General features: G+C 39.2%; 1 protein-coding gene across 1 annotated transcript in view; it reads right to left on the reverse strand.

The window, feature by feature from the left end:
* Window positions 1-15410, reverse strand: part of hydin (HYDIN axonemal central pair apparatus protein) — a gene marked incomplete at both ends in the record, with an annotated part of 48319 nt that overhangs the window by 28943 nt on the left and 3966 nt on the right. Inside the window, 12 exons of the mRNA XM_079465985.1 lie at window positions 77-315; window positions 3755-3907; window positions 4608-4772; window positions 4871-5006; window positions 5084-5184; window positions 6473-6708; window positions 6814-6881; window positions 7593-7816; window positions 9307-9425; window positions 9760-9859; window positions 11359-11539; window positions 11789-11990. Coding sequence (XP_079322111.1) covers window positions 77-315; window positions 3755-3907; window positions 4608-4772; window positions 4871-5006; window positions 5084-5184; window positions 6473-6708; window positions 6814-6881; window positions 7593-7816; window positions 9307-9425; window positions 9760-9859; window positions 11359-11539; window positions 11789-11990 — 1924 coding nt within the window. The remainder of the gene's footprint in view (window positions 1-76; window positions 316-3754; window positions 3908-4607; window positions 4773-4870; window positions 5007-5083; window positions 5185-6472; window positions 6709-6813; window positions 6882-7592; window positions 7817-9306; window positions 9426-9759; window positions 9860-11358; window positions 11540-11788; window positions 11991-15410) is intronic.

A 15410-nucleotide genomic window follows, 5' to 3' on the forward strand; every position in this document is an offset into this window, starting at 1 on the left:
AAAGTGTGCAAATAATGGACAAAGTCAATAAAATGACTTAAAAGGACAGATGTATGCGTGTGATTGATTGTTTTACCTAAAGTGGGTGCCCAAATCTAAGCTGGGAGCAAATGGTCGATCAATGACGATGGTTGTGCCCTTTCCTTTGGCAGACACAGGTATTGCATAGGTTTGGCTGTCCTGGATTTCCAGCAGCAGTTCATCTTGGAAGGCCACTGTGTCAGAAAGATGTGCTATCACCTTTAAATCCAAACTCTCCTCTGGAGGAATTTCTCCTTCACTGGGTTCCACATGCCAATGAGACTTGTTCTTCACCTACCAAAATACACGTGTTATAGCAGATCAATCGTGATACTTCAGGTCATAATCAACAAATTAATACAAATAATACAATAAATAAAATACTATATCAGTTCACACTTATCCCCACAAAATCCCCACACATAGGAACGTCACTGGTGTGCTTAAAGCGATAATAGTCATCATTTACTCACCCCAGAGTTGTTCCAAATCTGTATAAATGTCTTTGTTCCGATGAACACAGAGAAAGATGTGTGTCAAAAGTGCCTGTTTGCTTTTCTACGTTCTTCAAAATGTCTTCTTTTGTGTCCAACAGAACAAAGAAATATATAAAGCAAATTTTCCTACTATGGTAGTCAATGGTGGCCAAGAACTGTTTGGTTACAAGCATTCTTCCAAACATCTTTCTCTGTGTTCATCACAAAAAGGGAATTGACATCGTTTTACTTTGTGGGTGAACTGTCCCTTTAAGTTGTAATTTGAATGATCTAATATCCATAGGAAATTATCCCACAATGGGTGAGGAGAAATATTAATGATCATTCCCTCTCAGTTTCACAGTATCTGGTGCCACACACAAGCCATACGCTCAGCAATATCTTATCTTCGTATAGGAGATAAGATACTGTATAGGATTGTTTAATGAGCAGCCATGTATAGCGATAGCATGTGCATGTATATGAGAATGTGCCTATGGCTTCTCTTTTATCTGATGAGAAGGAAATAATTGTTATTCAATTAAAATATTAATTATTTTATTAATATTAAAGCGGTAAAAACATGGTTGTGAATTATCTTTCCTAGAAGTCAAACACCTGGCAAATACCTGCTAACCATCCTTCTTTTCTACCCAGATTTAATGCGTTTTTACTTTTGTAATACATAGATGAGAAAAAAGCAAGCTTGTCTTGCCTACTTGTGTGCAACAGCATAACGTGTACCACTGCCTTTCATAACTGTTGGCGGAGGATTAAAATCAATTTTCACACTGCACCAACATGATTGATGTTTTGCGCATTAACTTCTAATTGGGATTTTCCGTCTGAGTTAGTAGAATAGATGTTGGTGTGTTAAGGAATTCTGATTAATTGTGTTTTATTTATCTTATTTCTAAGAGCGTGCCTCATCCTGATATCTGGGCATAGCTTTTGGCACATTTATCATCTGTCCCCTTTCTCTCTGCATTTAGCTTTCAAGAAATGCTACGTGAGCACTTTGTCAGGGTGTAGCAAGTGTAAGAAGTAAGTGTACCAACAATGGCCACCTGACCCAATGTTAGCCCCTAACTACATATCCGCCTATTAAACAGAGAAACTAAAGGATGTCAAATATTGATTCAAATAGAAATTATTGTTGTCACTATTACATTTAAGATATCATTCTAGAAAAATATCTGACCACAGGATGCCGCAATAGACCAAGCAGATGCAGTATTTCAAAGAGAAGTGTGAAGCAAACTCCACATGTAGTAAACTTTCAGAACAAACTCCAAACCGATTTGGGCTGATATGGATCTTTTTAAGACTCGCAGGTGTTTATGTTTGTGAGATTAGATGCTGGTCAGGAGTCTAGTGCCAGCAGAAGCGTGTTTCATGACTACTGATGAAGTACTATCAGCCACACTCATGTCTCAGAATCACTCAACTGTAAGTCACTGCAATGCCACATGAATAATTCTGGAGTAAAATATTGACTAAAGGGGTTTGCTAACACATACAAAAAAAAAAAATCGCAGTATGGCATGTATGCATTAAAGTATATTTTCAAAGGATCTTCGTTTATGAATGCAATGCTGAAAAATAAAGCTTCAATTAGTTTGAAACACTATTGGTTCCACTTTGTTAGACCCAGGACAGACTAGGACTTGTTACTCAATATAAATGATCACCAATTGGCAGATGCTGCCGGAGCAGGTAAAAGCAGATTCAACATTCAGCAGGAGGACGTGCAGTTGAGGAGGCTGAGGGTAGAGAGCAGCCCTATCATCTGAACTGTGTCTATAGAAGGTCAGCAGGGAGACACGGATCAGTCCGTATAGGTCTCCATTTGAAAGAGAGAGAGTGATAGCAGAGGGGAAGAGAGAAAGACGAGCCGGTCGATAGGGAGCTAGATCGAGGTTGGGGCGATTTCCCCTTGAGAGAGGAATCAAGAGAAGAACAAGCCAGCTGAAATTTCAATAATCAGATCAGGCCTGCATTAGAAAGTTTAACACCATTGATTGCTTGGAACCTCACCGTTCCGTACAGCTTTACAATGGAACCAAAAGCTGGTCTCCTTAAAGAACGTCCCTTTTCAAAAAACTATACAAATACGAAATACTACAGGAACAGATGGATTCTTAACAGAGAAAGAATTTGTTCTGGAGTATTTAAAAGTCAAATGGCACTGCTGGCAGGATCTGTCTGGCACCAGGCCATGCTATTGAGCTGCTGTAATGGAATTCAGAATCGACTAAAGCTGGAAATGTTTTGTAAAAACCGGGCTTATGAAAGTCCACAGCCTTACAGGAGAAGACAAGATCAGTTTACAAATAAGTGTCAGCTCACAGTCTAAGAAGGCCTGAATAGCTCTCTTTGGAGACGAGTGTGTGTGTTCGTGTGGCATGTAATCCTTTCAGGAGTTAAAGTCCCTGTGAACCAGAAGTTGCGATCGTTTTCCGTTTTGTGAAATGGAATTTTGAATGAGAAAAATTGTGGGCTTGGCTTTTGTCTTTCTCTGCGATTTGATTGGATGTATAAAACAGCCGTTGCATTTTGAAATGGAACTGGCATTAGACTGACAGTAGAAGGAGAGGAAACCCGATTTTTAAAAAGAGAATGACCCACATCGACAAACTATTTACAAAATACGCTGCAATATTTCATGAAATATTCATTACAATGAATGGCGAGGAGTGCGATGCTCAATATGGTTGCTCTAGCGAAGGAAGTCCCGCCTTCCAGTAAAACGAGCCTATCGTCAATCAGTAAAGAATGGCAATTCTCTGGGGCGGGGCTCTCGTGAGGCGCTTGCCAGCCTGTGCGCAGGAGCAGTAGATGTGAGAAAAAGGTGATTTTTTGTGCAATTTAAGCTTAGCAAACCAAAGTTATGATACAGTTCATGTCATGTTTAAATATTGATCGGAAATATGTTGTTTAATTGTGTTAAATTTTTGCCAGCAATTTTAGAACTATATGCCTTCCTCCATTCAAGTAGATAGGACTGTGGATTTGCTATGACGTAAATAGCTGCCCAGAGGCAATGCAAAAATGGCACGTAATATTCTACATCAGCAAACAATTATCGACACAATTATCGATTCGTTCAGCTAACTGAATAATTGAATAATGAAGATGCAATACAGAGTGCAATGAGAACGGGCAGATCAGGTGTGGAAACTGGCTTTATAAGGCGGAGTACTGAAGCTCTTTGAAAAAGGAAGATAAGAGGTCCCTTCTGTCACATTAGAACCCACCATTTGAGCGAGAAATCTGGCTGGGATTGGAGAGTTGTTTGACAGCTGTAAAGTCATTGGGACGTCAATCAGCACTGGAATGCAGCCAAAGTTCAGCTTGGCAGAAGTGAGGGAAACAGAGGGACCCTGGCCAACACAGGACAGGAGAAGCTCCTACGGAAAGAAGAAGGAAGTGGCATATGGGGTTATCTAGGGATGCATTAAAACTTCACCCATTAAATGTCATAAAATAACAGAAAATGCTAGGTTAACAGATCTGCAAACCATTAACAGAAACCAAGACACCAATTAAAAGTGGTATGACTATAAAATGATCCACTCTATGCAGATATATAACAATACAATATTTGTATATTGCTACAATAAACAATATTTCAAAAAACATAAAAGCTAGAAATTTATTTGAATGCATAACAAACGATATCACTCAAACTAGTGTCCATCATGAAAGGTCAGTTTGTAATTTTTTTGTAGGATCTATTGACAGAAATGCTATATAATATATGGTTATCAAAACATGGTTATTTCTATCTACATACACCGCAGGTCCCCTTGTATGGATTTCTCCATGTTGTTTCTACAGTAGCCCTAAACAGACAAACTGCTCTACAAAGTGTGCTTCATAAATACGTTATCTTCTTTCGCAAAGAGGCGAAAAGGTGACGGTTTTCGCCCTGTGTCACCCGCGGTAGTGCTTCGAAAGGGAGGTGTGAAGTGAGCCTTTGGTTGCAATTTCAAACAGTGGACCTTTAAATTAACTGAGCTTATAGTACGAAAAAACTAAAACCAAATAGCACAAACACTAATATTAAGGCGTATTCCCCATTATAGTACTGTATGTTAAAACCCTTACCAAAGGTGGATCTTGACGACCTAGTATAGCAATATAAGCTGTCTGCTGCATGCTGCCCACCGCCTTGGCCACAAAAACTAATGGCATCTGTACTGTGCTGTGGGGCTGAATGACCCCACGCGGATGATCACTTGAATATAAAAGACGGGGGTCCTCCTGATGCGGCTAAACACAGAAACAGAAGTATACACATTTGTATAATCCAGTCGAACAGCAAAACAAATATCTAGTATTGTTTGGTTTTGTTTGGTTGACAGAATTACCTGTGGCAGAAGTCCATAGCATGCAGGGAGATTGGTTTCATTGATGAGTTTCACTGACTCCTCATATGCACGACCCAGAAAAACATGCTGGAACTGTAGAACCGGGCTCTCGATGGTCACTTCAGGCACAATGCATCTACAGAGACATTTAGGGATACTTCAGTTTTATGCCTGGAGACTATTTCCTCTTGCCCATGAAAGTGGATACTTTACCTTGCTTTTATTGCCAAAGCGAAAACTTCCTCCCCAACACCTTGAACATCCAAAACTAAAGCCAGATTGTAGTCTTGCACGGTGTTGGAGCATAAGGTTAACTGTAAAACACGCACAAACACAATTATACGATGCACAAATATTGTATTATCAACTAATTTGGTTTCACAACTTTTAATGTCCAATATATCATTTTTGGAGGATCTATTTAACAGAAATGCAATATAATATTCACAACTATGTCTATGTATAAAGCATTATGTTTCTACATATACAGAAGACTTAAACGGACAAACTGCACTTCGGAGCACGTTTCAAAAATACGTTTTCGCCTTAGCAAAGAAGCAAAAACACGATGACATCTTAGCCCTGTGTCAGCCACCGTAGTGCTTTGAAAGAGAGGGGGAGGAGTGGAAATACCCAATGGCTCGAAGCCTCACCCCTAGATGTCGCTAAATTTCATACACTGGACCTTTAAATCACGATTATAACAGCAACATTATAAAGAGATTTAACAGCTGCTTGACTATGTATTTCACACCGTTCAAATATCAATACTGCTCTCTAAGAAGTGAATTCAGCTCTATAAAACTGCACATATGGGATCACAGACAACTGTCACAGAGAAAAGTACTGTAGCTGTCTGAGAGGAACGGCGGCACACCCTCCAGGTGCTGTTCTCTTACAGTATAATATTAATATGTCTACTAGGCTGCTCTCCAGCTGTGCAAGACATCTGGTTATATTGTCACATTTCGCTAATACAACTAACCACAAATCGTAATATGTATTCTTGTGCCGAGGTCTCATTAGAGCAGGGCAAGCCGCACTCGTGTCACAGAGCGAGAGAGGCTCATTTGCACACTGACAGGAGACGCCCGCATCCACAGGAAGCACAAAGACAGCTGGACACATCCAACAGATTAGGCCCTCCGAAATGCTGACAGCTCCCATTGATGGGAAAAGACCAGCACATGACAGGTACGCAAGGTACCTGGCAACCGGTGAAAAGAAGTATGGGAGAGATAATCACAGCCCCGCAGAGAGAAAGGAGAAGGAGAGAGAGAGAGAGAGAGAGAGGCAGGAGCCGCAATTCTCATTTATCACATTTTCCAATATATTCCACCACCCATTTTACTATTAACGGAATACCGTTTGAGCTGTCTGATGTTTATTGGGCATAAAGGTCTGCTTTAAAGGGCTACAGTAAAAAGAGATTCAGAAACAAAAACATTATCTCTCTGCTGTTTAAAACGTGGATAGGTCAGAGGGATCGCCTTAAGGGGCCTGTCGAGCTTTTGCATAAGGAAATCAATTCAAATCACTTCGAGGTATTCAATGAGATAATGCGTTGACGACTTTGCTTAGAAATAAAAAGAGCAAACATACCTGGATGTCAATCTCACCTAAAGCACAAACTGTGCCTGTGGTGAGCGATAAACGAAACTCTTTATTTTTCTCTCCATTTTTTTCTCCCAGCGCCCAGTCATTTCTGTAGAGCTGAGCGATTTGATTTGCGCTGTTAATACTGGACTGTCCAGTGCCGTCTCCGGGGATGCGGATCCCAAAGCTCATAGGCACAATTGATGTGTTGCTAAGGCAACATGTCAGCGTTTGTGGAAACCCTTGGGTTAGTGAAAGAAAATGACTGAATACATAATGAACATGCAAAACCACTATTAATAAACGACAAATGGTCCTTATTGATGAAACAATGCAAGTTCATTTACCGAAAGACACCTCCCCAAAGTTCAGTTCGGGGACGTTGAAGTGGAATGTAGGGCCAATTAAACATCCCCTGCAACAGACGAAACCATACAGAAACTTTTACAAAGCTGCTCGCAGATAATAGGTGAAGGCCAAAAACAAAATGACTGAAATCTAAAAAGGTCACTAATGTTCAGTGGAATGGGAAATGAGTAGCGTTGTTTTTAGATGACAGTGCAGTGGGCTAGTGCTGGAATCTCAACGTTCAGCACTTTCAACAGTAATCCGTCTTAATCAAACTGGACGTGCCTGGGTGTGTTTGAAGGATATCAACTTCTGCTTCACTTATTTAATTAAGGTTCAGCCTTTAAAGATTAATTTAATCAGCAGCAAGCTAATGATTAAAACAACACACAGTGAAGGGCAGCCATTGATGCTGTTTGGTAATGATCGCGACAGCGGTTTTGTTAAAGATGGGTTTCTTGATATGGGTCATTCAGAAAAAAGCATCAGAAAAAGTCTATAATTTTTTGTATGAGCTAAAGATAATGAATGTGGCAAAACAAAGCAACAGTTTATTTAAAATGACACGGGATTCTTTTAAAATGCATATTTTCTTATCTTGTACAAGACAAATGTCTGAGATTTTTGTTCTGTTGTGTTAAAAGCATTCCTTTCTGTGCACAACAGAAAAGTGCACAAAAAAAACAGCAACAATCATTCTGGTCTTGACGCCTTGAGGGCCAGACCAGTTTAATAGACAGATTGTTAAAGGATGGTTTGAAGCATCCGTAAGATTTACCTCAATGTGATGGTGACTGGCTCAGGGTTTCCCTCCACACTGAACTGTAACTCCTCAGAGAAGACACCCAGTACTTCAGCTGAGAAGTGGACCTCCATTGTCTGACAGGCTCCGGGTGGAATCATGCCATCGGAGGGACTGAAGGAGAAGCAAAGACCCAGCATGGTACTCGGCTGGATAAGCCTGTATGTTCCCTTTATTAGCCCCTTGTTGCTCAGAACCAGCTGAGAAACAGAAAGAACACAATAAGGGTCCGTAGCAACACAATTTAAAATGGTTCAATAGTTCCTGTGTTCATGTGGCTTATCGGAATTGCATTGCTTAATCAGTCTGATGAAAAGCATCTTGAATGCACTGTACAGACGCTTGGAAATTAGTTTTTCATGTGCATCCATGCATTTTAGATTTTAAAAATGAAATTACTGGACTTCATGTTACTTGGTTGTGTGATGACCGAAATGTATCTTTAAAGGTCCAGTGTATGAAATTTAGCGGCATCTAGCGGGGAGGTTGCGAATTACAACCAACGGCTCATTCTAGCATTCTTTAGAAGCCCTACAGTGGTTGACACAGGACAAAGACGTTTTTGCATCTTCGCCGTAGGATATTACGTGTTTTCGAAACGCACTCTGTGACAGTATGTCCGTTTAGGGTTAATGTCGAAACAGCATTGCGAACTCCATGCAAGGGGACCTGTTGTGTATGTAGATAGAAATAGCTCATTCTAAAGTAATAAACACATACACCTTTGAAGACAAACTTATGATAATTATATTTCATTTCTGTCAATAGATCCAAAAAAGAAATGACACATGGGACCGTTAAGTGATATATGGTTAACAGGTATATGGTGGGAATCTTTAATCCTTTCACCATCATGATCAGTGTTTAATCATTCTTTTGGAAACTACCTCAAAGGGAGGCCCATGGGGCCAAATCAGATTCAAGCAATCTTCCAGGACCATTTTATTAATGGGATCACACAAAAGCTCAATAAACTAAATTGGAACGATAGGCTATTTGCATAATTCTACACAGAATGTGTTCAAACTAAGCCAACCACTGGTCTATTTCAAGACTCTTTAATAATAGGGGGATTTTATTATTTCATTAAAAATGCTGTTGAGTCTATGCTACACTTGGCAGATTGTCAGCAACATTAGATTAGATTTGATTCCAGTTTCTGCATGCGTTGGTTTCACAGCATATCAATTTTTGAAGAGTCTTCAGATACAATACATCAATATTCTCCCTTCCATCACAACTACATCATTTTGTTCCATTTAAACGTTTTGGAGAAGGTATTTATGAGAAGTTACATTCAGTTGCAAGGTTGAGATACAACTGTTTTGTTTGAACTTTTAAGGTAATTAAATGGATAGTTCACCAAAAAGGAAAATACTGTCATAATGTACACTCCCTCTCGTCATTTCAAACCGGTATGACTTTCGTTCTTCTACAGAACACAAAAGGTCATTTGAAGAACATTGGTAACCGAAATGCGGCGGTACCCAGTGACTTACATTGGTTTTGTATCCATACATAGAAGCAAATGGGTACCGCCATTGTTCAGTTACCAACATTCTTCAAAATATTTTCTTTTGTGTTCAGCAGAAGAAAGAAAGTCAAACAGGTTTGAAATGACAAGAGGGTGCTAATTTTCTATTTTTTACTTTAATAAAAAAAAACAGGGACATCTACTGTTTAATGGTACCTTATAGCTCTGTTTGGAGCCGATAAAAATGTTTCCCATGTCTAGAAAGTTAAACTTGAACTTCAGTTTTGGGCCCACACCCTCTCCTTGAACGAAGAGCGGCAACCGACGTTCACGACCTGAGCACCGAGAGAACATTCAAATGAGAAAGTACAAAACAATTTACAAATATTCTGCAAATGAAGGAAAGGTTAGCATAATGAAACCGCCTGTAAAGTTTCACTAGCTACAATATCAAGAGTCTTAATTTAGGTCAATGCTAATCCAAGAAGTCAGAATATTGACAGACCTTAGTAAACATGCAAATAAATGCAAACCATGCAGATGGGCCTTTGTGCAACATGCAAATATCTTTATATGTTGTAAGAAAACAATACAATCAGGTATGCACATAGGAGCAATGACAAAAAAAATTCACACATTATTCCACTGTGTTATCATGGTGTTACGTACCAGTAATTTCACAAAAAATTGTCTCCTGGTAGATTTTGGCTTCCTGGGGTCTAAAGATGATAGTCACCTCTGCAATGCTGTTGGGCCAGATTTCCCCTTCCTGCAAACAATACAGTCAAGTAAAAATAATCAAAAGTGCAGTTTTGTGATTAGATTTAAACCTAGAGACCACTGAATAATGAATCTGAAATATTCACAGTAATTCTTGAAGAAACCAACAATTACTAACACAAGTGATATGCGACCACAATTTGCATGCGCAGATGCATGTGCACTCTCACACACATTTCCACCTGAGGCAGTGACACGTACAAAATGGTGCAAGCCTGACAATCAAAGCTGGTAACACTTCACATGTGATCCCAGGTGGTAGAGTCCATGAATTGGGGAGTTACTGCGATCTCCCATAACTCTTGTGCTCTTGAGCGAGACACTTACAAGGCTGCTCTAGGGGGTTTGGCCACCCCAATTAAACTAAATAAAAGTTGCATGTTTGTGTCACCAGGTGGTATTTATTCGCCTGCAGGTCACAGAAGTTGACAGGGGACGTGTAATTTAGCTCTACGGCATGTAAACAGGTGCTCACATCAAAGCAATTTTCGCGTTACAAATATTCACTTTGATTCTGGCTCGTCCTGCATGTACTGTGAACATGAAATACAGAAGTGCTATAAAGTGCACTTCTTTCTGCTTCACACACATTCAAATTGAATCTTTGTTCACCTTTAAGTTGTACATAACCTGTATATGACTCTTTTGTCCAAAAAAGAAGATGATACAATGGAAGTCAATGGGGGCCAATGTTGTTTGGTTACCAACGTTCTTCAAAATATCTTCTTTTGTCTTCTGAATAGGAAAGTATTATAGGTTTGGAATGAAATGGGGATGAGAAATGATGAAAGACTTTTTATTTTTGATAAAAGAATCCCTCCCCCTAAACAATGTGATTGAAAGTGTGGGTATGGGCCTTTAAGAAGCCATGAGGTGGCAGAATAAAAAGTAAGCATTGCTGCAAGTGTCATTTGAAGGGTAAGTGACTGGCAATGTGGAAAAGTGCTGGGCTTGACTTTCTTCCAGGGTAAATTAACAATAGATGCAGATCTATCATAATCAGCTGGCACGACATAATATAACCACTAACAGAGAAACACAAAATCAGGGCTCAGCGCTAAGGGTGAGCAGATTTCTGCATATTATTAGCAATAGATGTTACACTTACGCAGAAATTTACACCAAGAGAAAAAAAAACAAATCAAATGGACATTAGCGATCAGACACATGACTACATTTCAGAAGGAAATAATAAAGTAAATAAAATGCTGTCCATTCATAATAATAACTACCGCAGCTACATCATCTGTCACTCTCACCTCCACAACAAAGCCTCTTTGGCTAATTAGAAACTCTGTATCTTTAGAAAATGCTTTGCTGAGTGCAGTGATGTCTAAGTTTGTTTTGCACCATATGTTAGGCATATGGTTATACGGTACTAGGACATCCTAGGTGTCGTATTTAATTGCCGGTTATGTAATGTTTCAGTGTGGTAAACAGACAACTAAATGTTGAAGCTTGTCATGTGTCTGGTTGTGAGAAACACACCAGGGGCCTCATGATGATGTGCTGGCGATCTAAAGCCAAAAGCTGCTGCTTAGTTTGCAGGAGTTGCTCCTGGAGGCTCTGAGAAAAGAGCGAAAAACGCGCTTGCACAGAGGGATCAGTGCTTTCTGTCAGGGACTTCCTCATCCTATCATCGCCTTCTGGGTTACGGTCTGAAGAAAGCCTACAGGAAAGACAGAAAAAGAGGTACAGAGGACCAGCTGAAAAAAGAATTTATGGCTACACACTCACTTAGTTAAATATACTTTATATTAAAGGAGTATGAAATTAGGCATAAATGAAAAGTCGATAATTTTGACCCATACAATGTTTTGTTGAATATTGCCACAAATATTCCCGTGCTACTTAAGACTGGTTTTGTGGTCTAGGGTCACAAATTACTTTTTTTCAGATGAAGTTAAACCGGCCAAACCGTAATTTGTCTTGTTCTTCTTCATCCTGGGTGGCAAAGGTCTTCCACTGGTAATGCACAATGGAATCACTCCTGTTCATTATTGTTACTTTCTCATAGTTAGCCAAGGAGATGTAGGTCTTCTCCACCATCACAGAGTTCTTGTCCAATCCTACATCTATATCCTTGGAAACTCCATACAGGCCGATTTTGATGTCTTCTCCTAAAATGTCATGGCCATAAGAAGTATATCATCAATACACACAGTATTGTTTTAGATAGTGGCTCACTCTAAGGTAATTGTCCATAAAATGTCTCTGTAAAACATGTTTTGTGCCGATCAGGTTACATAAAAAAATATTTAAAGGGCTAAAGGTCAGTGCAAATCTCACTAATAAGAACCTTAACTAGCAAAACATTCTATAGCAAAAGCTATTCCACATTAATATTTACAGTGTGGATTCTTGTGGTTGGAAATATGTTCTTTTGTCAAATAAATAAGTTTAATGTTTACTCCAAAAGGATTCGAACTGTGTGATCATTTAGTCACCTTGGATGAAGTGCTATATGTAAACAGAGATGTGTGTTCTTTTTTGTTACCATGGTGGTGCTGTTGTGCTATAATTATGAACGTTAAGGCCCACGAGGACCAGAGTTCCCCAGTGAAACAACCTTCACATGACCTCAGCCATCCAACCGGCAGTGAACACAACACAAGTAAAATTCAAAACAAGAGCCTGAATCAGCAGTGTAGACGGTCTTCGTCCATTTTACCTAAGTTATATTTGTTTTGCTAGTTTGGCTACATTCAAAGCAGGAACTTCATGCATGGTGAAATTTCACAACCCCACCCTGTCTGTCAGAACACTCACGCACACAAAGACCCACAAAAAAACATAATTTTAAATATAAAACCTTATATACCAGGTGAACATTGATCATAGGTTATGTAACTTCTGTTATGAAGATACGTCATCTGGTCAACATAAGTACAATGTGTTTTCATTGATTGACAAACACATACAGCTGAAAGATATACTGTAAATACAAAGCTGTTGAGAACATATGAGACCGTTCCTCAGAACCAAGCAAATCAATTCACAAAAATCACAAAAGGTAACCTTACTGTATATAACCAGATGGATGCTGCAGAAAAATAATTTGAGCTGTAATATATATTTACTGTTTTGTCACAATTCAACAGCATGAAGGTTATTCCCTTGGCATACATGCATGTGTGCGCGCGTATATAGGTTTTGTGCATATGTGTATATGTGAAATGTTTGCAACTCTTGCACACATTCTAGAGAGAATACTTTTATTTTTCTCAGCACTGGCTTTTCTCTGATGACTTTATTCTGCAGGGGCCCTGGGTCTTGGTCATAAACAGACAAGTCACCAGAGGCGTTTTAGATTGTTAAGAGATTACTCAAATCATCCCATCGAGATATGCACTGTATCAGGTGTAAAGCAAATAATAAGCCATCACCTGTTTGTCATTTCTTTACAGTGACATCTTGAAAAACATGTAAAAATGGCTAGTCCAGAAGCACTTCCTGTATCAGTTTTTTACATTATACACGAATGTTAAAACTAAATACAATCAACAGAAGATTTAGAACTGAATTTAAATGGTAGGCAAACATCTAGAAGACCAATTAAAGTTATGAAATAAAACACTGAAAAACTGAAACAAGCAGTGCTTCTGGGCCATTGTTGTTTACTTGCAAAATGGTCTATGCTAACTTGGGCTGCTGTGGATGCTGGACATTAGCATATTATTCATTTATGTAAAACACAGCAAACTAATTGTCAAGACGATGAGTAGTGTAAAAAAATTACATTACACCAAATTAACTTCAATTGGTTCTTGAAGCAAAACCACACACCAAAGAATAATACTTGTGCTATGCAGTAGCAAATGAACCTGCCTCTACAGAGGTTGGCCAGTTACAGATGATGATGTTACTTTTAAACAATGTGTATTCATTTCAGCACATCTGATCTACCTGGAAAAAAATATCAGCATTTGCTTGGAACAAGAAAAAAATCTAGGAGAAAGGAAGAAGAAAGAGTGAGAGAAAGAGTGAGAGAGAGAAACGTAATTATCAATGACGTCCCAAAGATTATTCCAAAGGAGAGGGCAGGTAGTGAGCTGAGCTTTCTCTCCTTCCCCCTTAATGCCACTCTTACCCTTTCATCCTTTTGCTCCTTCCAGTGATTAATTCTGCCTCGGTGTCACTTTTCACAAATGAGCCCGAGACTATTAACCTCTGTCTCAGTGTACAGCTTTAAGAGGAAGAAAAAAGATGGAAATGGCTTTGATGGGACTTTGCATCTGCCAGCAGGCTGAGGGATTGTGGGAGCTATTCACATGAGAGGGGGGAGGAGAAAAATTGAAAACGAGGAATGCTTTCATAGTGCTACAGCATGTGTGTGTGATGTCTTCATCAGCTCAGTCTTAAGTGCTCTCGAAAAAGCTTGCAGAGATGAGGGAATTTCTTCTTCTTAAGGAAAAAGGGAGCCTTCTTACGATATATTGTGATACAACCAAATAGAGACCAAAGGAGAAGAAAACTGAAAATACAATATGCATCTGAGATGTACTATATGAATTCTTACAAGAGCATCAACTCTGTACAATATAAGAAACAATTTTGTTTTATGCTTGCTGTCTTCCAACTGTTATTTATCTATGCCAAGCCAACAGTAGACTACACAAAAGCGCAGAATAATTATCATAACAACAGTTCTGTGTCATTTCTGTAGAAGTCAATGCTAGTTCATAAATTGAACTCTTTTAATTAAAGCACAGCTGCGTTTGAAATGCCACTATGGTATGACGATTCATTCCACATACAACTTTAATTATCTTCTTTATTTTCCGGACATGTTTCGTATGCGTTATGTTATGCTATCTGAGCACAAGACAGCCTACTGAATAGGAGAGGAACGGAGAAAGATTGATATAGACAGATGGAAAAAGCGACCCACGACCCGTGAAAGAGCGCTGATGTTTTTGTTTTGCTTTTGTGCGGAAAAATATGTTTTTATTCATAAATTTGCTTCTGTTTTCTATTTAAATAAATGCTTTCGGCTCCCCCTTCTTCTCTTATGCCTCAATGCCATGATAATGAGATTTTGTTTCTATACGAACGCTGTTAATGGCAAACAAGCCATGGGTGATATGATACACTGAAGTTTGTAATGAGAAACATAAGAAATGAGATTAGTGTCTTCACATGGAACAAACTACACATGACATGCTAGCTGTAAAAATGCTTTCGTATATATGGCAAAAATGTCTGAAGAGGGGAAGCCTGTGAAGTGTCCCGTGATATAAACAGCTTTCACTGTACTGTGTGTATTAGTGGGTAGGATCCCCTCTGTCCCACTGTCACAGCTGCTGCTTGGGCTTTTTGGCTCCTTATGCATATTTTAGAATCAGTGGGTAAAATCTGCAGCCTGGATACGGCAGATGATATGAAGCAAAACAGCTGAGAGGCTTCTAAAATGTAGGACAGATTAGATAACCCTTCAATGCATGTGACGCTTCAAACTTCCCAATTCATACTGAACCTTTGGGTTGTTTATTGTCAATGAGTAACGTGATAGTATCCCTATGATCGTAACTGACAGCATT

The sequence above is a fragment of the Barbatula barbatula genome, assembly GCF_947034865.1.
Source record: "Barbatula barbatula genome assembly, chromosome: 10".
In the NCBI taxonomy this organism is placed as follows: Eukaryota; Metazoa; Chordata; class Actinopteri; order Cypriniformes; family Nemacheilidae; genus Barbatula; species Barbatula barbatula.